The following is a 26,709-nucleotide window of genomic DNA, read 5'->3' as shown; positions in this document are numbered from 1 at the left end:
GCCAGCTAATTTCCTCCCCATGACCGAGATTATCCAAAGAGTTTCAAATTTTCAGAAATAATTTTGCAAATTTAGATTAAACAGAAATACGTTACTAGGCTAGCTGTATTCAACCGCTAAGTATAAACCAGGTATTATTTATAGGTTAGGTTTGGGACAAGGTTTTAGCCATGACCAGGCAAAACTAGGTTAAGTTAGATTAGACTCAGATAGATCATAGGCATGATACCATGTCCAGGTTAAGTTTGCCTTAGATTGGATTTGGATTTGAGTTTGGATTATGATCTTAGACATACCAGGATACCGTATATATCTGGGTTAAGTTTGAACTATGCTTAGGTTAGATTTGGGTTCGAATCTGATTTGGTTAAGATCGTGAACGAGATCAAGATGTTTGTTCTAGCTTAAGTTCGATCTGAATTAAATGTTAAACCTGAGTCAATTGTTAATTAAATCTGATCTGAAATCAGTTTTACATTTCATAACTTTGATCGTGAAATATGATTGAAATATTATTTTTAGGTTATGTTATGAATCTAATATACAATGATAGATTTGATTTAACATGTCTAAAATGGTACTATATTTGATATAAAAATCGTCATCGTTGATCTCTATAAATAAATTCTTTGGCAAAGCTGCCTATAAACGGGAGAGTACTTTATTTCTGTTCTAAGGCTACGTATACCTTCCTATAGCATTTCCTAGAGTCTGAAGAAGCTGGTGGTATCTTTGATTCTGCTGAAATAAGAGCAACAAGTGGCGCGCGGTATTTATTATCCTTCCGTTTGCTCGCAGCTCTTCTGGCTGACTAATGCGACGCCTCGCTACTAGACGAGTCTGTCAGTGATAGAGGTCGACGTTCTATCGAACGGTACAAGTAGTCGCGGAACGTGTCGCGTCAGACGGCTGCCAGTAACGTTGGACGTTTTAAGGTCAGCCAACCTAGGAGGTGAAGGCTGAATTATTAAAACAGCAATGGGTGATTCTCCATCGTGCAAAATATATTCAAATTGAAAAGAACATTAATCTTACGAATTGTACTCGGCTGAAAGGTTCACTGAAAAATGAAATATACCTAGATGGCCTGTCAGTAATATCGAATATACCATCTATAGATTTACCTCTGACTCATTTTGCTTGAAATGACATTTACTACTATTTCATTGCCCTTTCTATATCATAATATGTGTTTTATCACTTTTACGTATTTGGTTGGTTAAAAACATTGTTCGAACAATTTTTAATGCGTTACTTATGCTTAAATTACAGCACAGATACTGCAAAGAAAAAAAACGAGGAAATTCACAAATTTCAAACCAAAAGATATTGATATTGCTATACAACGATAACTAAATTTTATATATTATTTATACCTTTTTCATCAATTCTTTTCTTATTGGAAATCTTCTCATCTTGAAATTTTTTGAAGAGAAATTTAATTCGATTGCAAAGTTTTTTATGGTAATTTCTTTCGTACGTGCGGATCGTTTCGGAGGAAATCAAGGCGTCGATTGGAAACCTAGAAGCAGCTTCGACGAGGAGCCTGCCCTTTAGCGATACTTGGCCTGGATGAACTTGCCAATTCCCTGGAATTAAAGCCGAAGCGTGCTCCAGAAACGTTCGAACGACGATTCGTTATCCCCGAAAGCGCACTCGGTTCATTCCCCTAACTTTTTCCAACTCGTTCGTCGGTCACTCGCCCTCCTCCTGTCCTTACAGAACTTCCGTGACGCTGAAACTTTTTTCCTCGTATCATTCTCCCCTTCTAATCAAGCAGGCTAACCTAAAACTTGATTTAACAATTTTTTAATCCTCGTTTATTTTGACCAACCCAATATTTATATATGAAAATTAGTACATAAAAGTAATCAATTTTATTAAGGGCAAAATATGAAATTATACCAACGAATATTAAATTTTACCAAAACTTGGCAAAAAAGGGAAAATTGTCAAAAGATGTTACCAAAATTAATGCAAACATTGATGATTAGGATTGAACATTTGATCATTTGATCCTAAGGAATTGGCAAATTATAAATTTGAATATTCTGAAAAATATTTTCTGTAAACTTCTCTGTAAATTTATTTTTAACAATGATTCATACCTTAGGAACCAGAGGAATTAAGAGCTTTTCAGAGATCATTGCTCGTTGCTATTTAAAAATCAATTTTGCAGCATCATAACGTTCTGCTATGGCTGTAACAGTTTACCTATGACATAGCTGTAACAATCGTAGAAAATAAAAACTTATCGTAGATCCATTGATGATCGAATTACGTGCTCAAACATCCTCAAACATCCTCAAACATCCTCAAACATCGTGAAAAAAGAGCAGAGATTTATTATTCCATGATAGTATAGTCTGTCCCGATTTAAATCACTGAATAGAACGTCTCTCCCATTGGAATTATTAGGTTCATCCACGTCAGCCAACAGGATGGTTCCGATCGTGTAGCAGGGAACAGTCTACGCGCGCGATAACTCGTTTAATGCACACATGTCATGTCTAATGGGTTATAATCAGTGGAGTACCGGCTGAGTGTAGTTTAATGGTTTGTTCGCTCGCATTAGGCCATGGCACACCCTTTCATCCGAGTTCCCCTGCTCTTCAAACCTCCTTGTACACACTTTCCCTTCCAATGGCTCCTCAGCAAGGGTCTCAGTTTTTGCCTCGCTTCCTCCATACTTATTGTACTAAATAGCTTCGCTTCTGCATATGAAATTTCATTTAAGATGATTTAACATGAATATAAATTTATATTAGTCTACATAAGTATTAGATTACGATTGAATTACTATACCTAACTATGAAGTTAAGTAAGTGGTCGTAGCGGGACAGTTTGTAAAATTGCAGTTCCTATAATAGGAGCTCGTCAATTTTCTTCGCTATCTAATAATAATATTTTCACATAATAGAAGCTCACGTTCATTGAATTCTACCGAGATATGTATATGTTTATGTGTTAGACTAGGTCAGATGCGTAGTAGTAATACTTGTATGTAAATATCAGTGTACGCAAGTATGTGTGTACGCAAGTATGTGTGTGCGCGGCGTCTCGAAGAGACAAACGAAGGTAAACTGTTCAGTCGGTTAACAGAGATAGAAGAAAGTGCTGAGACGCGTGCAAATGTGTATCGATGAATATCTCTGAAATCGCTTATCCAATAAATATAGAATTATTGTAATATAAATTCTAAGTGTAGATTTAGTGTTCCTATACCATTATTTCGGCTATTAAGATCCAAAATTCTCAAGAAATTCAATCGGCAGGGGCTCGGTTAATCAAGCGTGAACTAAATTTTCGTTCCAATAAACGCGGTTGAGATAGACGCAGCTCTACCACAGTGGTCTGGATATTACATTTGGTCTGAAATATCACGTGCAATCGCGAAGTTAAACGTAAGCAAATTAACATATAAGAAATTGCAACGAGATACATGCCATCCACAGGTAAAACGAATTTCTTGAAGAAACGCATTAATTAATTTCATCAATCTTCTGACTCCTCTTATTTGCATGCTTTAATGGCTGAATGGGAAACTCGTCGTTCTTCGAATCCTGTTACGATCTCCGTGGATTTGTGGTCGGGGACGTTCCTTCGAAACGTCTGCAATAAACTGAAAACTCTGTGGAAGCAGCGAGGAACGCGCAATTTGCGGGCCAAGCCGGCTTCCTCGAATAATTGACGCAATTTCGACGCTACGACCGGCGGCCACCGATGACTCTGTGAATGCGGATCGTACGGACTAACGGACCGGTAACAATCCGCCAGTGGACGTTAATGTTTAAGCACGCTCGAACGATTTCGAGTAGCGCGCGTCTGAATCGAAAATACCGGCCCTAGCCCCAGGAATTGCTGGCGTCCTCGCGACATCGGGCATTAGGAAACTCGAATTAGTTTCGAGCCAGGAACGCTTAACCACTGCCACGATTATTCATTTAGCTCGTCTGCCCACCCCCTACGAAACCGGCTACGACTCCGTCGAATTTATTTGCCTTTCTCGTTTTATTTTATTTCACTTATTTAATTGAGAAATCGTTAGAATGCTTGCACCGACCAATTGGTAATTTCTCATTGAAATTTTAATACATTCACAACGACGTATTCTTGCGTTGAATAATAAACAATCGACGACAAGAAATATAAAATAGAATACTAGACTTTCGAGTAGAGTGGAATGCAAACGAAAAAGGTTGGTTATAAATCTTGTTAATTTATCGAAAATTTGACTATATTTTATGCTTCTGGTGAAAATATTTTGGTGGAAAATGGTTGAAATTCTTCTCAACGTAAAATCGCTTCTAGTGGCGTATCAAGTTCCTTCATCAAAGTAGAGAAAACCACGAGCAAGATGAAATATAAACACTAACTGCTTCTCTTCGCAGTATTAATGTTTATGAAAGCTGTTGGAATGTCGTTCGTTCATAAAATATAATACACAGTGCTAGAATTGCGACCTGTGTTTTTTATCATTTTTTTTTTTTTTGTTTATATCTTGTTTTCAATCCATAGCTTCCAATAATTGAAACAAACAAGCTGTGTTGTCTGATGAGAGCGGGGGATTCGTTCAATCTGTTACGGTTAACGAATAACCACGAACGAAAACTTTTACTAATTTTATATAACGTTGCCCGTCTTCTGTCGCAAAATCTCGAAAATGTCGATTTCCACCGCAACGAGTATAAATGCCGTGGAATTTATCTGCACAGGTTAGCAGAACTAAATCGATGGACTAAAATATTGCGGATTCGAATAAAAAATTATGTCCAAGTGGTTAGAAACGGTTAACTGGCGTTCCCTGGTTAATAAGTTAAATTTGCCCAATTCGCATTTTCGTGGAATGTTCGCCGTTCCAACGATAAAACTGAAACGGCGAAACGGAAGGTTGCCTTCCGTGCAGATAAACGAGACAGATACCTCGAGGACGTTCGGAGGAGAAACTGGGTCAATCCGGATGGAACATTTGGGTCAGCCAGTCGGAAGTCCCTAAGGGGTACACGATAAGGCATGCCTCAACGAATTTATGTGCCGTAAATCGAACGCGTAAGATCACTCGAGGAATCGTAGCTCTTCGTTCATTGGTAGCCTGGTAGATGCTATTGGTTATTAATAAAATTAAATCTGATCCGGTCGGCGGTCGTTTTCATTAGCGGTCTTCCAATTGTTCCACGCCCAACGAAATGCACTTGGATTTGCACACGTGACGCTCGTGGGTTGCCTATTGTTTCCGGGGGAATAGCGCAGAGCGAGCCCCGCGGCCACCATTTTCGATTACCATTTCTCTCTATTCCTGTTAATCCGGTGTTTCAATCTTTTTCTTTGCTAAAACGCCAGGAAGTATTGTTACCACGTTTTTATGAGAAATCCAAGTTACGCGGTCGTCGTATGGTTGGTGAAATTCCTGCAATGTATTTCTCTTATTAGAAAATTAGTACGCGTGCGTGTAACGATGCTAATTTTGTTTATGATCTTTCTACCTTTGTACAAATTAATGGCCAGGCGTATCATCTTTCCACGTGGCTATTAAAAAGAAGCTTTCCAACAGCCATTGTAACGTTAAAGAATCAGAATTAACACTTGCCACAAAATTGTTTCAATTCGGCATTTTGTCATGCGGGTCTACGTGGCTATTATCATCTTAGTGGCTGATCTTTGAAACATTTAAAAAATTACTCCACGATGTTGCCATTTCCATGTCTGATATTTCTATCTCCTCGTAAGATCCGTGTAACCTCTTTGAGTTACGTACAATTGGTAGAATCAGCGTGGGAAAAATATTGAGCGAACGGTTGGAGAATTTCAACTCAACGAGCCCCTTCGTTTTCCAATCCATTGTCAAGTCGTTTCGCAATCGCGGTGTCAAAAAGCAGAACTGGAAAATGTAAATTGACTGAAAAGGAAGATCGCAGATGAGATATTGCTGGAGCGCAATGTTGGTCGTTAATGAGCTAACCTAAATCCGCAAGAGCGTTGTACGTAGGCCAGGAAGAGCCCATAGAGAACAGGCTGCATCCACACGACAGCGTGCGTTAACACGCACGCTTAGCTGCACATCGTTGCATGCACAGCAAGTGCATCTGTTGGTTGTTGTTGTTGTTGCTGGGCTGTTCTGATGCTCGTCCATGCGCATAGTAGAATCCTGAATACGAATTCGGTTTCGCAGGAATTTCGGGGACGCTTCAGACGATTGCATTAGCCTGATAATTGGACCTGTCTCCGTTTGCCTCTTTCTCCTAAAACCGTATTAACTCAATTACTGTTCTTGGAACGGTATTTCGAATTTAATTGATTAAACTTCGCATTTCTGGTTTCTTTTTATGTGAAACGAATTCTCTAATTTTCATGCATAAACTTGAAAAAAATCAAAGAATCGTTTCATGATAAAAAAAGAAAAAGAAAAGAACAGTTTATCAGGACAGTCCAAAAGCTCGGCTCTGCCCAGTAGTTCATTTTCCACGTCAGAAGTCGCGCAGATCGCAGAGAATTCTATTCCATTGTACGCGAGCATTTCATTGGATTCGATCAACGATCGTTTATCGAGGGAAACTAGGAGCCCGTGTGAATTCGTTTTCCCTTCGAAAATACAAAGACCAAAGGAATAAAATAAAGAAATACCTTGCTACGATTGCACATCGAATACTGTACCGTGTTCCTTCTCTCCACCTTCAATGTACACATTTTTCTAAATCGTCTCTTCCCTCGATCGACTCGCGTTTCTCCATGAAATATAATACAATTTCTGGCCTATAAAATTAATCGCGAAACTTTACTCCGTTCATAAAACAATTTCTAATTAATTTTTATCAGGCGATCAGCGAGAATGAGGCTCGGCCATAAACGCAGTTTATGGAGTTAATAAACGTAGATAAGCAGTCGTAGACCTAAGGATAGTTACTGTAATCGACGCTAGAGGCGCTGCGAACCATATGACACCATAAATTGTCGATCGAGAAACCGAAACGCAGTCTCTATCCTGTGGCAACGGATGTGGATTAACTCCCCCCTGTTGCACAGGGTCAAAAGGGGTTGTTTGGCCAGCGAGGAATGTTAGGAGGGTGAGAACTGATAAATAGGCTGCGATTACACCGTCCACTACGACCACGTATCGAAACGGGTCTCCGCCGTGAGAAATCGGGTCTAAATTATTGAATACCTCTGGTACAATGGCCAACCAAACCTGTTACCATCTTTTCCTATTTCGTTCTTCTTTTTTCCAAATAGTCACACTGCTTCCTAAATCGACCATCCTTCTGATGGATGATTTATTTGATCGACTGGGAAATCCTGGAAATGCGTTAGTGGATAGGATACAGATTAATTTCTGGACCCAACCGTTTCGAAAATAATCGATAAACATAAACACACACAGATATATCTTAGATTTCCACTTTTATAAGGAACTTGCATCGAATCGCACCGCGCGGATTCTACTTGTTTCGCCTGAAAGCGCTCAAGAAGAAGCTCCTGTTCTCCCTTGGAGCATGAGCTTTTAAACGAGCCCCGGAGATATTTACACGGCGATAAGTGTCTCGTGATCGGCGGTACGAACGAACGGCACTCAAAAGACGTTCTTCGAATTTAACGACGCTGTTCGCATCGATCCTTTTGATTTGTACAAGACCTGTGTCTGTCTTAATGAGACCTGCAGAAGCCTCAAAAGATTCACCTAACCGTTCCCAGGACATTAAACGGCCGGATGGCTTGCCAGTACTCGGCATACCAGAAAAGCCGATTATTCCGCGGCGTTGCTAACTATTGTGCAAACTGAAGCTCTTCATTCCCTATTCACAGCCTGCAGACTGGTGTTTTTTAATTGACCCGATTCTTGTCTTTTTAATTCCAGGTCACCAGTGGCTGAAGACGAACCTGGACGTGATTCCAGAGTCTGGTTGGTCCGTGGACCCTTTTGGTCATGGTGGTACTATACCATACTTCCTGAAAGCCTCTGGAGCTTCTGGTACAGTCATCCAGAGAATACACTATGCGTGGAAGCAGTGGTTCGCCAAGGAACAGTACGGTGACTTCGTCTGGATACAGCCCTGGGATCAAACCGGCAAGGCTGATATGTTGACTCATAATCAACCGTTCGATATCTACAACATCAAGCATTCCTGTGGTCCACATCCTCATGTGTGTCTGAACTTCGACTTTAGGAAAATTCGTGGAGAGTATACCGAGTATTCGGTCAGGGCGGTGGAGATTACGCCCAACAATGTGAAACAGATGGCTGAGCTACTTCTGGAACAGTATTCTAGGACCGGCTCACTGTTTACGCATAACGTGGTGTTGATGCCGCTTGGGGATGATTTTAGGTGAGGGTTAATTCGAATTTTGTGATAGAAATAATTAGAGAATTAAATAGATAATTATCACTTTTGAAGCTGTTTACTCGTATTGCAATCCGATTTTCTTGAAAATGTGAAACACTATACTGCATAAAGTATTTACTAGCTCCATATTCTACTCTATTTCAGATACGACCATGCTATCGAGTGGGACCAACAGTACACCAACTATAAAATCCTAATGGACTACATTAACAGTAGAAAAGAAGAGTACAATGCAGAAATAGTGTTCGGTACACCCAAAGACTACTTCCGTGAAATCAGAAAACGAATCGAGGAGTTCCCAACATTGAAGGGCGACTTCTTCGTGTACTCCGACATCTTCAGCGAGGGCAGACCAGCTTATTGGAGCGGCTACTTCACTACGAGGCCGTATATGAAAATTTTGGACCGTGAGTTGGAAGCTAATCTCCGATCAGCTGAGATCCTCTACACCATAGCTCTAAACGTGGCCAAGCAATCTGGCAAAGACTTCATGTTGTATGAGACTTACTTCGAGAAACTGGTGAAGGCCAGGAGAAATTTAGGTCTCTTCCAACATCACGATGCCATCACTGGCACCTCCAAGTCTTTCGTCATGAAGGACTATGCTCTGAAACTGTTCGAATCTATTTCAGACACGACCAGTCTCCAGAGTTTCGCCATTCAGTCTCTGGCTGGAAGCGCCAGCAAGCCTAATTCTGTGTATGTTCTGGCCGAGTCGGATAGAGACAGCTACGAAAAGCTACCAAAAAAGATACCCATTGGTATCAATGGTCAGGAAACTAAGAAGATAGTTCTATTCAACCCTCTGGCTCAGCCCAGGCAGGAGGTGATCAGTCTCAAAGTCACTTCCTACAAAATTAGAGTTCTGGATACACAGAAGAACCCTATTCCGTATCAGATAGCTCCTGTGATGAACGCCACGAGCATTACTCACGATGTTTATGTTTTGTTATTTGTGGTTGAACTGAAACCTTTGTCCATAGCCACGTATCATCTTCAGCAAGTAGATAAGGTGCCCATGGAGGCTATTTCCACGGTGTATTGCAGCAGATGTGGCAAAGACAACGTATTTCCTATCAAACCCATGCAAGTAGGCGACGTTCAGTTGGAAAACCAAAGGATGAAACTGCTGTTCGATGGTCAGACCGGGTTCCTGAAGAGGGTGACCAAAAAGGCGACTGGTAAGATCATGCAATGCGCCATTCAGTTCGCTGCCTATCCGTCTGCACAGTTCCACAGTGGGGCCTATTTGTTCATGCCTGATCCTAATCTTCGAGACATCGATAAGGACGTTCTTGAAGCGTACACCCCTCATCAAAAGATCTACATTGTTAGTGGAAGCCTGAGTTCGAGGCTGACAGTCGAGTATGGAAAGTTGTTGAGCCACCACGTGGCCATTTACCACAGAGACGACGGACTGGGCGAGGCTATCTATCTGAGAAATATTGTGGACTTCGAAACTCCGCCAAAGAATCGTGAAACAGAAATGTTCATGCGTCTGCAAACTGATATCCTGAATGGTGACCCTCCAGAGTTTTATACAGACCTAAACGGTCACCAGATGATCAAAAGGACGAAGATAGAGAGAATTGGCATCGAAGGTAACTACTTTCCCATCACCACTATGGCCTACATAGAAGATACCAATCACAGACTTACTCTGTTGGTGAATCACTGCCAAGGAGCAGCCAGTTATCAGCCAGGCTGGCTAGAAGTGATGTTAGACAGGAGAACGCTATACGATGACTCCAGAGGAATGGGTGAAGGTCTTCTGGACAATCGTAGAACTGTCATCAAGCACTGGCTACTGCTAGAAGACATCACCGGGGAAAAGGACAAGTACTCCAAGCCTTCCCTCTTTGCCAATCATCTAAGCAATGCTCTCAACTATCCTGTAAACATTTTCGTAGTAGATGGTACAGAAGGTGACATAGCAATGGCACCAGAGGTTAGGCTACTAAGTCAAAGTTTCCCCTGTGATTTGCATCTGTTAAATTTGAGGACCAATCACGATCAAAAGCTGCCACACTTCCCTGTGAATAGTGCCCTGATGGTGCTCCATAGACAAGGTTACAGTTGCTCTGTGGGAGTGGACGTGGCCATGAAACACTGTCCACTGACTGAGAAAATTGGTCAAGGGACCTCGTTCTTCAAACTAGCGAATCTTAATGTAACCAAGACTTCGCTAACCGGCACCAAGACGAAGCAGAGGCTAAAGGACGGCCTCCAGGGGGTGAGCCTACAGCCCATGGAGGTGGAAACATTCAACGTAAATTTCGTCCAATGATTGTAAGCCCAGCAGAAGCGTTTGCCTGCCTTCTCAACAGGACACTGCCCTGGCAGATGCTACCTCTTCGGGTCTTCGTGCAATCCACTGGAATCAGAGAGGGAAATTGCCCTACAGATGGCGCTGGGACCGTGTTCTTCTTGCCCCATTTGTTACCTTGTATTCCATGGTCAATTCAGTGTACATACTTAGACGCCACGGTGATGTTGACTGTGTCAGCATCAGTGTACATACACACACCAGGCCATCACACTGTGCTCCATTCTCTACCTTTTAGTTGAGTTTCTAATTAGGCAGGCAGGGACAGGAAGAGAGAGTCCTCATAAGAAGAGAAATTATACATGCTCGCTGTGTCCTCTGACTTCACGTTAGATTCACAAGGTTTCCTATGCTCCTCAAATCATCTTACACGACTGTAGGAACATTTAGGAGTCAGAAATCATTTCTGAAGCCCGGTCTCCGCCGCTAAAACCATTCAAATGTTTCTACACCAGTCAATTTTTACTCCCAGATACTTTAAAGGGATTACCGGGCGAGGCCTGGCTTCAGAAGCATGCCAAAACAAACTGACGACACAATCAAACGTTCAAAGTGCATTACAGACTAGTAATCTGTACAAAGGTAGAGATTCAGCTCGCGCGAGGCGCATGGGAATAGTGTGGATTATGATGAACAGGGTGCTCCACTTAGCTTATGCGTTTGAATGACTTTATGATTGAGATTATTCTTGAGAATAGATAGTTTTTTGATGGAAATTAATCAAAAAAGATTCTTATACCTTCAATTTCTTAATTGATCAAATTTCATAATTGATTAAAAAGGCCCAGATGACAAAATGGTGAATTAAAACAATTTTGTGGAAAGTGTTAATTCTGATTCTTTAACAATATAATGGTTGTTGGAAAGCTCCCTTTTAATTTTTTTAAAATATAGGAAGTAAGGAAAAGTTTACAAATAAACCAATATAAATTCTCATAAATCTTCTAAATATTCTAAGTTCCTCTAAGAACTAGTAAGTTACTTCGCTTAGGACAATAAAGTTTGCCCCATAAAAACAGATAATTTGTAGAATACACGTCAAATGTTTTAGCTAAATGGACTCACCATGTGAAATACTATAAATAATATATTATATTGTACATATCAAAACTGGACTTAACCTTAGACCGTATATTGTGATAGCGTGAGATATATAATGTAAATGGTATACACCTATTTTCATATGCAAAACGTAAAACGATAAGACTCTCTCTTCCTTCTCCAGACAGAGTGATGAAAGAAAATGAAATCAATCGCCAGAGACCACTGGTGACTTCCAACGCTCTTCCAATTCTAGCGGGGACACGATTTAGTTGAGCCTGAAGGCTGGAAAGTACCTATTTTTTACTTTTGCTAAGCGAATCCGGCTGGAGAGACGAAAAGGTTCGATCAGGCGTCCGCTGTACGACAGACTCGTGTAAATATTAGACTAATTAGCAAGGGAGGAAGCGTCGTACGGGTTCCACGCGAATTTTTACAACCAAACCGTTCATTGAAGTACGCTTCTTGGTCAAAGAAGAGGTTAGGTTTCAATTTCTCGTGACCAGCTTATTTCAACAACTCATCGAGCCTAGAGTGGCTTATATAAACATTTGTTATACGATTGTTAAGGTGTTTTTAATTTTATCTATTGAATATTTGTCATTTTTACAAATTTTATCAGTGACTCTTTCTTGAAATTAGGGGTATCTAAATAAAGTATAGGAAAAAATATTCAAAATAAATTTTTCAATTTATATGTATTACATTGTTTAATTAGTTATTATTTTATTCTTAAGTTTTGGGGAAGATGTATGCTAGGAGAAATTTCACTGACGATTCTGCTGCTGGAAATTCCACTACTAGTAATATTTTGCAAGGGGACTCCAACGCAGATGATGCATTTGTGTGCATCTGTAATTAAGCTCAGGTTGTTGACCTCCTAGTTTTCTAATTCAAGTACTTGGTGAATTTTATGGTATAAACAAGTAAATCGTTGGTGATGTGATTAATAGCATGTCCTGGTAATGGTGAAACTATAGGGACGGAGATGAAAAAAATACGCTCTAGTTCCTTTTAATTTTAATTCTATACGTTATTTTTATTGATTTAATTATGCTTTACACTAAGAAAACAAATTAGCGTATAATATTTTGCAACCAGAAAAATTGAAGTACAATTATTTTTAAGATTTTTGAAGTACAAGTAGTAGAAAATCCTATAATCTGAAAAGTCTCGTATGTGAAGACACTAGTATCAATCTTCGAAGAAGAAAACACTAGTTACTGGCAAAGGGACAACCTGTCTCCAAGTGGGCCAACTGAAGAAAGTAAAATATCAAGATGGTTGTTGAACACGTCACCACCAAGAGATTCGCGTTGGAACACCGGAGAATTAGATTAAAAAAAAAAAAAAACGATCGCCGGAGATCCGTGACTGTCCTTGTAACGATATTGTAACATACTACGTGTTTGTGCTGTCTCTAGAGAAGAAAGATCTATATTAAAGATGGTATATGTATACATACGTGTACGTGTGCACACGGCATGCACGTGTGTAGTACACGTATATAGAGATATATTTGCAAATCGCTGGGACCACTCGCAAGAATAGCTACTTGCGAGCTGTCCAGCTGGATGAGGACAATTACACACCACGATATTCCTTATGTTATGATGTAATATTATATTTATTGAATAAAGATAGTAACTGACGTATTTTAATTAAGAGCGTCGAGATGGATTCTTCCTATCTTCTCCTACATCTATGTTATATTTGAAATATAATCTCTCGTCACTTCATTTTATTATATTCATTATATTACACTTTAATGACTCCTGCCAAGTTTAACGCAGACTTCAACATTCTTTCAATATCAGGATACGTAACAATAAATAAGAATCTAAATTTAACTAGACACAAAACCAGAAGAATCTAAACGAAAGAATCATCATAGGATTATGTATCAAAGAAGTTCACGTCTAAAAATTTCATTTATGAAATACTGTGTTCAGATTTATTATACCAAGTAGTACTGATCTTTGACCATAAGCAATATTCCAAGTTGAACTAGACAAAAGGTTGAACCAAAATCGGGAGATTTTATTTACAAGATATTGCATCCCCACAAATGAAGCATAAATTTATTATAGCAAGTAGATCTGATCGTTGGTAATAAGACATTACATTTAAACTAGACAGGAGGTAGGCCCAGGAGGATCTAAGAACAATAAATCCGTACTAAGGAACCTCATATCTTAAGAGGATTTTGTTTATGAAATATTATGTGCCCAGATGAAGCACAAACTTGTTATATCAATTTAACTTCTTGAACTATCTCAGTGGCGCTCATTCCCAGCGAGAAGACAAAGATGTGCTTTGAAGTAACATCATCTGAGTGGTAAATTTGTAGACAACGCATGATAGTAAATCAATGAAGCGACGCCTCGTCGTCGAGTATCTAGGCTAAGCTTTAATCGATACGATTCCTTGACATAATTCTCATTAATGAGAGTACGAGATACCAGCTGATGCGCTGATGAACGCTACAATGCCAATTTCTTATCCGCCGTGATTCGTGAGACGCTGAGAACGCGGTTAAAGGGTCATCAGCATGAAATAGAATATTCATTTGCACTTCTCCTAAGAAGCTTAGAAGATCACCTTAATTCCAGGAACTTCACTATGCTATTTAGAAGGCCTGAGCTTAACCACAGGGACTCTCCGGTTTAAGATAACATCTACAAAGAAATTGGACAAAAATAATTATCTTCATATTTTATTTATACACTAGATAGGCTCACTGTTGTTATAAATTTATTGTAGATTTATCATATTGTTAAATAGATAGACTAAGTATGCTGTTAAATATAACATTTAATATAAGTCAGTTGTAACAAAATCTCAAAGAATGATACTTACCTGAATGATAACAGTGATCTAATTTTCGGGGATTTTCTTTTTCATAATTCGAGATACCTGTCAAAAACTTCAAAATGTATTGATGTGTCCCATGTTTTGGTAACAAAGAAAGGCAACTTTGAAGTGAAGAGATTCTTGCCATACTGAAAGAGTAATAGGTTTCAGTTCCATGTTGTTTACTCAACAAGTAAGTAGTAGTAGACAGTATTCTGACTATCTAAATCTGAGTTAGATGTGATAAATGAAGAAAAAATAGATAGCAAGAAATTAGAGTGGAAGAAATTATCTTCATCTCACTCCATTCAAATTCACTAAAGAAGAAATAAATAAATAGGAAGAAATTAGAGTGGAAGAAATTATCTTCTTTCTGCTATTCTATTCAAATCCACATTTAGATGGCAGACTTGAAATGTAGAGAAGTTCACGGATATATTTAAACAGTGGCTGCAGATAGCTTAAACTTCATTTGAACGTGAGAATGGCTTGCAATGACTGAGATAAGTCTCGAAGGGAGGAGAAAACTAATACGTAAACGACAGTCGCGGAGCTCGACCACTCGAAGAACTAACAACGTATTTCCGTCATTAATTAAGGATGTCAGGGGGATATTCAGTACCGTGAAAAGGCCGCGGAGAGAAAAATAAGTGGACGTTACGAGTGTCAGCTCCACGGTTGTGTTTAACGAAGCTCCAGATGGAAACTCCAGTAAAAAGGAAATCGAACCGATTGTAATTAAAAGTTGTATAACGAGAGGGGTCGTCTCTTAGCTCTTCCCAGCCTCGAATTTTCTTCGTTGCCTGCTCAAGATGCCTCTAAAATCCTTCGATAATTATATTTTTCATGCCAAATGTACAAGAAGTATTTATATGTAAAATATTTTTTAAATAATTTTGTCAGTTTAATCAACAATTGGAATTTTTAGAATTTTGTACTGTTCCTCTAATATCTTTAAATTTAGATTTTTATGATAAATGGACTCGAAAGAAAAGGACAAAATATGTTCGAAATATTTTAATTTTGTGCGTTTAACTAATTTTTGGGTATTTAGAATTTTCATATTTTCCCTTCAGTTTTGTAACATTTCCCAAATCTCAAATAAGATATGTAGAAAAATATGTTTTAAATATTCTAATCTTGTTGATTTAACGAAAATTAAACATTTGTAATAAACAACTAGTGAAATAGATGAAGTAAATGTGGTCCATGAAGTGTTGTTCTTTGAGTGATTACTGTATGGGAAAAAACCTGTCTGAATGCAGGAATGCACTTCATTTGGGCACATTTGCGTGGTTGGCCTAGTTCTCAGCTCTTTGTAGCGATATTACATACAAGTTTCACGAGCTACACGAAAATAAGTTGTTGCCTCGGTCACAAGCAGCATTGTTAAAACCTAACCAACGATTCACTCGATGGCCTGGCCGTCATGAAATACTCCATTTTCCTTCTGTCAGTCTGGGTCAATGACGACATCGCTGAACTGTTATTTTAAGCTGTTTCAAAGTACTTGCACACTCTGTTAGAACTTCACACTTCAACATCAGTCCATCCTAATCTATTTCTCACTCGTAAACTTTATACTTACTAAATGTAGCACAATTTCGTCATTTTATTTGAGCTCTGTTTGTCATAAACACTTAAATTTGAGGAAGTCAAAGGAAACGATTAAACATTTCATCATCTAACTATTTTCACTCATAGAAGAGTCACAAAGCGATACCACTATGATAATTATCCAGTAGCAAATAAAAATGTCCCTAGAAAATACTAGAAATTGTATGGCCAGATAAAAAGTTGCGACAAAGCGTCCATCTTCTATCAAATTAAAGACACTGTGGGCTAAACTTATTTCCAGGAAGACAAGTCGTCTGAAATTCCCATTTCTGTTTTGGAGCTATCAAACTAGAGGCAAACTCCGGCACAAGCTTTTTCCCAAGCTCGACAATGGCCCAGTGAAATAAAGACACGAAGGGCTTTAATAACAGAGACCAGCCAGGGGAGGCAGACAAATAGCCGGCTTTTCCTTTGTGTCGTGAAAAAGGCGTCCAACCTCTCTCTCTCCCTCTCTGTTGGTCTCGAAAGATGCCAGAAATTTCGTGTCCAGGCCCAGAAGTGCGTCGTTAATTTGTATGGAAATACAAGGTGGATTATAAACCACAGGCTGGCTTTCTTAGGATATCGTCTTGGGGCAAATTATTCTGCGGAGAGCCGGTAGATTATGACGAAAATCATTTTTTAAGGGTCGCTTCAGCGATATTGCCTCGCGTGAAGTACAGGGTGTTCCAGTAACCATGGTACATTTGGTAAAGCAGCGGTTCTACGTGAGAAAACAAATTTAAAATGTAAAATAAAGTTTTCTCGTCCAAAGTCACGCTTTCATCTACTTGAAAACTGAACGCCCTATTAAAAACTTTTATTCTAACTTTTGGTTTATCTTAACACGTAGAACAAGCTCCTGTAAATTATTTAGCTCTCTCCAGTTCAGAATTGGCCAGATTTAAGTATATTTGACAAAGTTTCAAATTTCATTTTCTTGGAAATAGAGCGTCCCATGAAAAAGTGTTATTCTACATTTTCGACTTATTTCCGTACGTAAAATAACTTGTCAATTATTTATTTCTATTCTATATTATCGACTTATTGTTTCACGCAGAATTTCCGCCTCAACGTTTGCGCCATGATTATGGAGCACCCTGTACAGGTGCACGCTGCTGGAACGTTCTTTAATGAAACGTAAAACCGAGGCTTTAAGGTAGACGTTCTTATTAGATAAGACACGATCCCTTAACCTTTAAGCGCTTAAATTTAAGGTTCTACGACGTCGGATACTGTAAAATTCGCTTTCAACTAATTGCTGACCTACGTGCTCTGGGAAAAATTATTTCACTGTTTTTATCTCGGAATGAGTTTTAAAGAGATTATAAATTTTTCTTGACCTGTTTACCAGAAGTTTGTTTCCTGTTCCTAGCCAAGGACAAGCTTGGTCAGCGAAACGCGTTCGAAGGAACAGATAAACTCTGATCGAGTTGCATTCAAGAGCTGATTCGATAATTTGGAAAGCGAGGGATACAGAAGTGCTTTGTTGGGAGTGAACTTGAAGTAGAACTCAAAATGAAATATACCTTCTATCTTTCGATTTAAAGCTAAAAAAATATATTACTTTGTGATGAAATATGGTGTAGCTTATCAAAAATGAAAGTAACTTTTATGAGCAGATATACATTTAGCAAACTGTCGGTAAGGAAAGACAGAAACTATTACCGATAATCGTCAATCGATAAAAATGCGTTAGAGATATTGGTAAAGTAGGTTACTAAATCGATCGATATATGTATCAACGGAGATCATCATTGAGAAAATTTATAAAAGGAAACATACTATCACTGCCATCTCTCCATCTTTTATGGTACTTGACCGTAGAAGAAGTTAGAATACAGTAAAACTATAACTTAAATAATCTTTATGATTATTTCTATTCAGCTTTATAATAAAACGAAAAAGTAATTTAAAAGATGTTCGTTGATTTATAAAAGACAATTAATATAACATTTTATTAGAATAATAAAATTTAATTTAGATGTTGAATTAATCAATAATAAACAGTAATTGAAATGCTGTTTGATAATGATATAATTTCAAACTTTGTAAGAAAGATCAGAATTACTTAATATATTTGAAAATATAAAATTAGATACGCTCTAATTAATTACTCAACTAATACTTACCTTACGATTATGTTCTTCCAAGTCTCTTTGTAAAAATTGCTGTATCACGTTATTAAAAATCCGAAACACATGTTATAACTTCTAATTGATTCCTGACATTTGAATGCCTAACACTAAATGTGTTAACACCTCACTGTGTTAAGTGGCGTTCTCTACCGGTTGATATTGTAAAATAAAGCTATATCATAAACGAGGCATATAATACACTTAGCACTCAATGTATCTTTCTATCCATGTCATTTTGCGAGAGAAACGATACGCAAAAAGTGAAAGAAAAGTTATTCTATCGTGATGGACGTTTGAATTTTAATCTGGAAGTAATTACAAATCTTGTTAAATATATAGCTTAGTGATTAATTAATTAAGTATATAGCTTAGCCTAGTTTTGTTAAGTATATAGCTTCTCCAATTTTGACTATTTAATTTTATTCTTTTAGTTAAAAGTTTTATTAAATCACTAATATAAAAAATCGATCAGTGAAAATTAAGAATATTTTACCATTTTATTGAAAAAGGATAGAATTTTCATTTAATTTCATTTGATTCATTGAATGCTCAAAATTTACCAAAACAGATTCATTTAAGTTAAGTTCCAATACATTTATTTAAACATGTTTGGATAAACGGAAGTAAAAGTTCTGAAAATGACCAAAATATAACTAATCTTTTTGGTAAATTTTGAACACTAAGTGGATTAAACTGTAAAGATAGAATTTAGAAAATGCTTTATTATCTTTCCAAAAACGAAGTTACTAAATCATTAAAATAATTTTCAAAGTGATTCGGTACTTGAGAGCTCTTTCATGAATTGAAATAAATTCAGAATTCTCAATTTGATGCATCCACCTATATCTGAGGTGATTCAAATTTTGGCGCCATTGCAACCAACAAGCCTCCAATCATTTCAAAGCATTTAACTGCTTTTAGTCGTTATACGACCGCGCACGCGAGAGTTCCGTGTTGAGTGTGATAAAATTCGTGTGATTTTTCGTAAAAAGTTGAAAAATATGCGTGATTGAAAAGGAGCGATTTGTAGAAAATGTTAGCGATATGGAGAAGTCTTGGACTCTGAAGAAAGTAAAAGGGATAGCTTGGATGGAATTGCCGCCATGAAGAACATCATTGCGCAGTATGAATACGTCAAGAATTACATGTGAATATGATGGTAAGTACCTTCCAATTTTCTTGATTATTTATAATTAAATGTTCATGTTGATTATTTACGAATGTAACTCCGAATATAAAAGATTATTTAAATGTATACATATTATGGAAAATATTGAGGTAACATACAATTTAAGGTTATACAATTCATATTGCATAGCGTTGTGAGGCGCGAAAATTTTATTTGAATTGAATGAATAAAACTATATAATTATTTGTGGATTATAATATAAATTGATAAACATATTCAGTGTAAATAAATTATTTAATTCTATAATTAGATTTAGATATACGTATAAGAAATTTATTGCATCATTGAGTCATTTGAGTTATTAAGAGCCATTATCAAATGCTATCAAAGTAACAATGTTTGCAATTGTCAAATATGGATTTGAATTTTTGAACTTTTTATTTTTATATATTATGTAATACTGTACAAAAAAGGTTATGTAAAATTTTTAAGTAAATATATATGTTATTTAGAATTATTAAAGTAATAAGTAGGCATAGAAATAAGTCTCAGTTACTATTGAAATAGGAAACATATTTATTTATGTGACATTGTAATGAATACGATTTAAGATTTTTAAAGAAATTTTCTTGAATCTTTAATATAGTAATCAATACTTTGTTTTCTATAATTAATGTATGAAAACCATTTCATGCAAATGTTCCAACATTTAATTGGATGTTCGTTATTGCGAAAAATGAAAAAGAAAATGCAGTAAAAGAAGAAAATAAGGATATCTCAAACATTGTACATAAAAGAAAAGATTCATTAACCTAAGTAACTCTGTTAGAATTCAAGCTGTATTTCTCTCCAGTGCAAGTATCGCGCATCCTAATTATTCTTCATTATTTCATTCTACTCAAACCAGAAGCTCAAAGAACACAGAGCAGTCTCAACAAAGATATCTGTTTAGTTCATCAATTAAAATATATATAAGATTAGTATCTCAAGCCAATCCTGTATCCTCTGGCGACAGAAAGTATAAGCAGACCATCATATTTATAGCATCATATAGCATTTACAGTCTAATTAATTAAGTCTAGGTGTATTAAATTACATGTTCTTTAGTAGTACTTTCATATGACTACTAAAATTTGATACTATGAAAATGAAATGTGTAGAAGCTGATAAAAGAAAACATTTCATTGGAACAATACCTTTTGTAGGCACTGTACAATTTGTCTGTAGAATAATTCACAAAGATATTTAGATTTTTGCTTGTTCTCATTAAAGTCCCATAGGGGATTTCCCAACATTGGGTACTCTGATCTATAAAAAAACAATGTCTTACTTTCTATCAATACTTTGCAATATTCATAAGGAACTGGAAATCTTGATTCGTTAACTCATACTCATAGAAGAATACAGAATGTTCCAGTAATCACAAGTAGACTGCTATTTACCAGCTGTTAAATAACTTTCAAGGAAACACTTTCTCCGATGAGATTCTAGACTTTAAATGATTGTACATAAAAATCTAACGAACCAAAACTGAATTCTCCAAAGAATATTACTCAGGATTCAGAACAAAATAAAAATATATTCTCTTTTGTAGATTAAGATACGTCTAATAGGGGATCTCCTGCAGAATTTCTAATAGAAGATTTCTAATTTAATTGGTGCAAGGAGTTTCATCAGACCTGTCTCAGTGAAGCTCAATGAAAGCAAATAGGAAGTTGAATACCAAAGCAACCTAAGACTCTGACCAGGCAGAATCAACGTGGTTACGTGGTTCGAACGGCGAGAGCCGGTTAAAGAAGTGTGTTCTGATGAATGAACGAATGGATAAATGTCAGAGCGCCGGTAGGGGCGGTAAAAGAAGAGACGGACTTGCGCCCCTGCAGGTCCGAAGTCTGTTGGAGGGGGCGAAGAGGACGTAGGATGTAGAAGGGTGAGGGGTCGTTGGGTTAATTGCACCGCATCACAGAACGTAGTATTTCGTAGTACGTGATGGTGGGGATGTAATGCGTCCTCGATCGTCCTCGTCCTCGTCGACGGCGTCGTCGTCGCCGTCGTTATTCGTATGTAAGCTGCACGCTCGCCTGGATCGACGTATGCGTATCAGGGCCGTATCCACACAGGTGTTCCGTTCGAAAAGGATTACTAAAGGAAATATTCAATTTTCTATTCAACTTTGGTGTAACCTCGTTACTTTAAGTCTCTACTAGTATAGTGATTATAAAATTAATTTCAAAATAACTTTATTTCTTCTTTTTTGATATAAAAGAAAGTTACTTGAATCTTCTATTGATGAGTAGTGGCATAATAATTTGTATAAAAATTGTATTTCTACTTTCCAATTTTTATTTCTTAATGCGAATTGCAGAATGCAAATGAAAGTTAAGTCATCAAACGTAGAACAAATTATCGCAGTCGTCCGTGATGCAACAGTGTCAGTTGAGGGTTAATAATGTTATTACGCTAGAATTACCAGATCAAAATAACTTGAATCAGGTTTTTTATTTTTCCAATAGAGCACTTTAAGGGAGGAACATAAGTTACATTCTCTGTCTTTTACAGAGAAACAGTTTTAAGATTCTGCATATTGTTAATCAATCCCATATTATCAAAAATGTGTTTCTACTATAATTTTCAATTAGTAGAAATAGATAAATATTTTTGGTGTTATTAATATTTTAGTTTTATTCGGATAGAAACACTTATTTTGGGTATATTACATTAAATCCAATTAACTATCTGGAACATATCAAAGAGCTTGTTAGTTTTAGTGCTAATAACAAAATTAATTCAAAGTAAATAGATAAGAAAGAATATATCTAATGGATAAAATAGACTAATTAGAGATGGCTTCATAATAATTGAAAGTTGATGAAATTCTATTTATATATTAGAATTTATGTATTTTCACTTTTCTTCAGATGACGATAATAAGGTGTTAATGGATTTGGAAGTTTTAGGGTGTACCAAGGAGTGAGAATTTCTGAAAATATCGAAAGACTTAATCTGACGAATCCACGGGCAATTTAATCGCGTATAAAGTTTAAAATAACTTCTATACTTGAGTGTCTTGGAGATTTCTGAAGGAACCTGTAATCTTGATGAATTTAAGGAGCAGGCAATTTTCGCGAAGCTATTTCTGCTCTTGAGGGAAGCACAACTTTTGCTCCATTTCGTCAGTCTTAAACAAACACTTATAGAAATTGTTTTATTTCTTTCTTAGTTAATTTATATAGATTAATTTAAATAATTTGTTTTAGAACATTTGAAGATTACAAGGGAAAACACATGTCTTCATCGTATCATGGTAATGCTATAATTTCATTGATCTTGATGTTATTCAGTGATTAAAAAGATATACTTTGATATAACATAGTTAAAGATAGGAAAAACCTATTTAGTTTAAAGGTGTAACTGATTAAAAATACCAAGTCCATAAAGATTTATGAAAAAATTAATTTACCATAATACTTTTAAAGAATCAATGTATTTGATGATCTCACTCATAATCAATTTTAATAAAAAGACAAATTTGGTAATATACGAGAATTGTTAACAAGATATGAGGTATTAAAATTGCTCTCATATGAAAAACAAAAAGTATGACTTATCACAGCTTTCCCCTGTAGTTTTCTTTTATTAGATGTGTCGCATTTAGGAGATGAATTTAACAGTGCCATATCAAACATTGGCGGAGCCCCGAGTCGCCAAATGGACGATAATACGAACCAATCGGCAGGACGCACTTGATGAACGTAATAATCGATCGGTTGAGACGTTTGACACACTTTTCCAGCCAGATAACGATTAATTTTCGTCGATGTAAATCTATACTAAGTGATGTGGCGAAGGCGTTTTCGTGGAAATGGCACAGGTACACTGAAACTCTGTATTGTAATAAATAATCGATACCATTCGTTGTCTCTGATGTAGCTGTGGTTCAGATTAGAGAAGTACCTTTTCAACATATTGGGATCCTAGGGGAAAATATCTTCTTCTTTGATATTTTCTACGGTACATTCAAGTGAGTCAGTTAATAATTTCCAAGCAAAAATTATTTCAAAGTACCAAGAGATACTCGGAAAGAAAAATTCATTCTGAATGCTAACAATTTCAAACCAAAAGCCACGCTAAAGCTCCAAAATACTTTAAATTTCAAAAGATCCAATATATTATATTATATATAGACAAATTGAAAATTTGCATAATTTTATGTACAATCAGGGCGAAGAGGAGAATTGATACGGTGTTGGTAGCTCGTGTGCGTGACGTGGAAAGCACACGCGAGCACACGCTCACGCTGCTCGCGTGTCAACTACCGTAACCCTCGAGTACATCGGGGGTTTCACGATGGACGGGGTCGCGGCTGAAAGGAAGGGGCTGAAAAAAGGTGTGAATGCCGGATGGCATTCATTCAAATGCCGTCCAATCACAGCATCGTACTCCAGGTCGAGCAGCAGGGCCGGCATGCATCGGGAATTATTAAGTCCTCGCGATTCCCTGTTGCGTTAACGAGCCAAATTAACTCAAACCGAGAAGAAAAACCGTCTGCGGGATAAACTGGATAAATATTGTATTAATTATCGCTGCATTGCGTATGCCGTTAGCCACGCCGAAGTGGATGTTCTAAAAAGGAGCTTCATGCTTATAAAATAGAAATTGAAGACTATTTTAAAGATTGGTTTGGGAAAAGGATGAGCAAATGTGGAGCAAGGACTATTGTATTTGAGCGAGATTTCAACAAATCAAATAAAACAGAAACTGGAATGGAAAGTCGTGGCATTAAATCAAGTAGATCTGCTGATTTCCTGTGGATCAATTTTGTATAGTTAATTGCATTGTAATTTTCGTTGAATAGTACAAATTGGTTTAGAAGTGTAAACAAAGCAATGAACAGTACGTCGAACGGTATTAGTTAGAATAAGGATATTTCTGATAAAATATAAACAAAAAGCAGAGCCAGAAATATGTGGTTATATTTGAATAGCAAAGTGTGTGTTGCATTGAAGAAGATAAAAATGAAAATTGAAGATAAGAATAAGGTACCATTTAACTTTCACTGATCTCTTTGAACTTTTATCAGTTTTACTTAAAATAACTCTTCTAAATGGAACAAAAGCTTCTAGGAATAAATAGAATAAAGATATAATCTTTCCTAGATTCTGCAGTTTCAGTTAGACACCGCTCTGAAATTTATGAATCAAATAGAGAGGATCCGGCTCGACTTGCCGAGGCAACGTCTTTCTGCCGAGTGTTTTTGACACGAGGCGGTCTCTCCAATCGATCCAGGCTAGAATAGCCGAACCGGAAGTGGGACGTTTAGGCTCGATGGGAATGACAACGAAGAGAGAGCGACTTAACTTTGGATCACGACGGGGCCCTCTCGCTGTGAATCACTCGAACGAATTTCCTCGATAAGATAGCTAGCTCTCCTCCCAGCCGCCTATTCTTCCATGCGAGAATTACTTTCGTTCAACGAAGGAGAGGCGATTCTTCTACTTAAGAATTAATTGAAAGGGAAACGAATCGTCGACGTTGATCGAACGGGGATCTAGAAGACATCAGCTTCTTCCATGAACCATCCTGTTTCATCTCTTTCATAAGTTATTAAATAGATAAAAAAGAAGAACGTCAAGAGAAATTGCTATTATAATTTTGCTAGATTAATTTACGGTTATGTGTATTTCATTTGTTAGAATACTAGTAGGATTGTTCATACTTAAGATGTGGCCAAAATATTGGGTTCACACGTACTCGCGTAATTGTTTTCGTGGTATAAGTTCGAAAGAAGAATTTCTTCTTTTGAAGAGATGTAACGGATTCTGTGAGAAAAATTAAACGATACTTATACTTTTGTTAAATTCTGCGATACTGCAACTGCACAGAACTTTTTAAACGCTATCTTAAAGAACTGAATATTTAAATCATGGAAATAAGTAAAAATATAGAAATTTAATGGTTGAGCTATTTAATTTTATTAATATGTTCAGATCTACTGAACGAAGATCGACTAGCCTTGATATTTCCAAAAGAACTGCTATAATCTCGTATATAATTAATTTCTATAAAGAAATTCTAATTTAATCTAACGATGAAAAAATGTTTCGTTTAATTTTAATTTAATAATTGAAAATTACCGTGAATTAATATTAAAAGAACAATAAGAGAAGATAAATTCTCTCTAGCAAAGAGAATCTTATTAATTCCACTTAATATTTCTAAATAGATTTCAAGTATCAATTTGGACAATAACTCACTAGGTCACAATTGGTGTGGTTAGAGGCATCACTGAAGCAGGATGAAGGTAGATCCCGTTTCACGTTCAGGTTTTCTGGTGTCTACGGTTGAAACTGATATACTCTGAGCTGAAAGACAAGTAACTTTCATCGATCTTGTTCGGTGATCCCGTCATCCCCCAGTGGCGAGGATCTCCCTCTCGTTTTTGCGTTTAATTGCTCGTCACGACGACGAGCGTCGAACCCGAATAAATTTGAAAGCTGTTCACGGGGAATTTTATTGAACGTCCGGCAGAAACTCTGCGATGATTCTCACCGTTATTAACGTATCCATTCTGGCCGCGTTTTACTCTCAAATTATAAGAAAATTAAGCAGTTGTTTCACTGAAATGGAAGAAAATATGTTGCAATCTGATAGAACAGTTTCCATCTCAACTAACATAACGTCAGAACAATTTTCATCCGAATCATTCTTACTGTTAAAAAGAAATCAATTTTCTAGAAAGAAGATTGTGACGAAGTTTAACTAAGTGTTACATCTGTTGGAGGTCACATTTTAAGAGAACAATTATTGTTATTGAGATATATATCGTTAAAATTGAATATTAATTGTAAATTATTATTATATAAATTATAGATAATTGTAGATCAAGAAGGGACTTGTGTATAATACGATGAAAATTTTGTTTAAAACGTTGAACCGTGCATCGAATAGAGATTAAAGTTATTCTTCCGTTTTTGGAAAGAGGGAGAACGTAGACAAAGGTGATTTTCGTTATGAACTGCTCAGTGGTCGTGGCTGGCACAAACCACTAGATTCCTCTTCATGTTAAGGTTCTGTATATTTTCAGTGACTTCTGTCAGAGAGTAGTATGACAATTGACAGCTGATTGCGATCTTGCACCCCTGTTGGGAGGGAGAGGAGAAAAAATTAGCGACGGAGGAGGCAATCAACGTGTCTGTGAAGTAGCGTGGCCCTAGGTTTTGCGACTGTATCGACCTAATAGTCCGTAGTTCGCAGCAGCTCGTAAAATACGGCGATTACACGACGTGATTT

At 37.0% G+C, this 26,709-nt stretch overlaps 2 protein-coding genes and 1 long non-coding RNA gene across 17 annotated transcripts in view; 2 read left to right on the top strand and 1 right to left on the bottom strand.

Annotated features, from left to right (window-relative positions):
• Window positions 1-13,364, top strand: part of LOC126874593 (alpha-mannosidase 2) — a 152,218-nt gene extending 138,854 nt beyond the window's left edge. For all 4 annotated transcript variants that reach the window (XM_050636820.1, XM_050636823.1, XM_050636821.1 and 1 more), the window contains 2 exons: window positions 7,850-8,318; window positions 8,481-13,364. In XM_050636820.1, the coding sequence (XP_050492777.1) occupies window positions 7,850-8,318; window positions 8,481-10,623 (2,612 nt within the window). In that variant the 3' untranslated portion in view covers window positions 10,624-13,364. The remainder of the gene's footprint in view (window positions 1-7,849; window positions 8,319-8,480) is intronic.
• Window positions 1-17,164, bottom strand: part of LOC126874599 (uncharacterized) — a 32,219-nt gene extending 15,055 nt beyond the window's left edge. Inside the window, exons 1-9 of one of the 12 annotated variants that reach the window (XR_007692906.1) lie at window positions 15,808-17,135; window positions 14,563-14,705; window positions 14,305-14,381; window positions 5,960-6,239; window positions 5,484-5,878; window positions 2,537-5,407; window positions 2,109-2,225; window positions 1,377-1,792; window positions 555-1,280 (exon numbers count right to left, since the gene is read on the bottom strand). This is a non-coding gene — a long non-coding RNA (uncharacterized LOC126874599). Of the gene's footprint in view, window positions 1-554; window positions 1,281-1,376; window positions 5,408-5,483; window positions 5,897-5,959; window positions 6,240-14,304; window positions 14,382-14,562; window positions 14,706-15,807 lie in introns of those variants that run through there. The other 11 variants (XR_007692904.1, XR_007692899.1, XR_007692902.1 and 8 more) reach the window with 11 other exon arrangements.
• Window positions 17,165-18,495: 1,331 nt separating this feature from the next.
• Window positions 18,496-26,709, top strand: part of LOC126874591 (rho GTPase-activating protein 100F) — a 78,256-nt gene continuing 70,042 nt past the window's right edge. Inside the window, exon 1 of the mRNA XM_050636812.1 lies at window positions 18,496-19,449. The gene's annotated coding sequence lies outside the window, so the exon portion shown is untranslated. The remainder of the gene's footprint in view (window positions 19,450-26,709) is intronic.

The sequence above is a fragment of the Bombus huntii genome, chromosome 16 (assembly GCF_024542735.1).
Source record: "Bombus huntii isolate Logan2020A chromosome 16, iyBomHunt1.1, whole genome shotgun sequence".
NCBI lineage: Eukaryota > Metazoa > Arthropoda > Insecta > Hymenoptera > Apidae > Bombus > Bombus huntii.
Note: the sequence above shows the minus strand (reverse complement) of the source record. Positions and strands in the feature narration are given on the sequence as shown.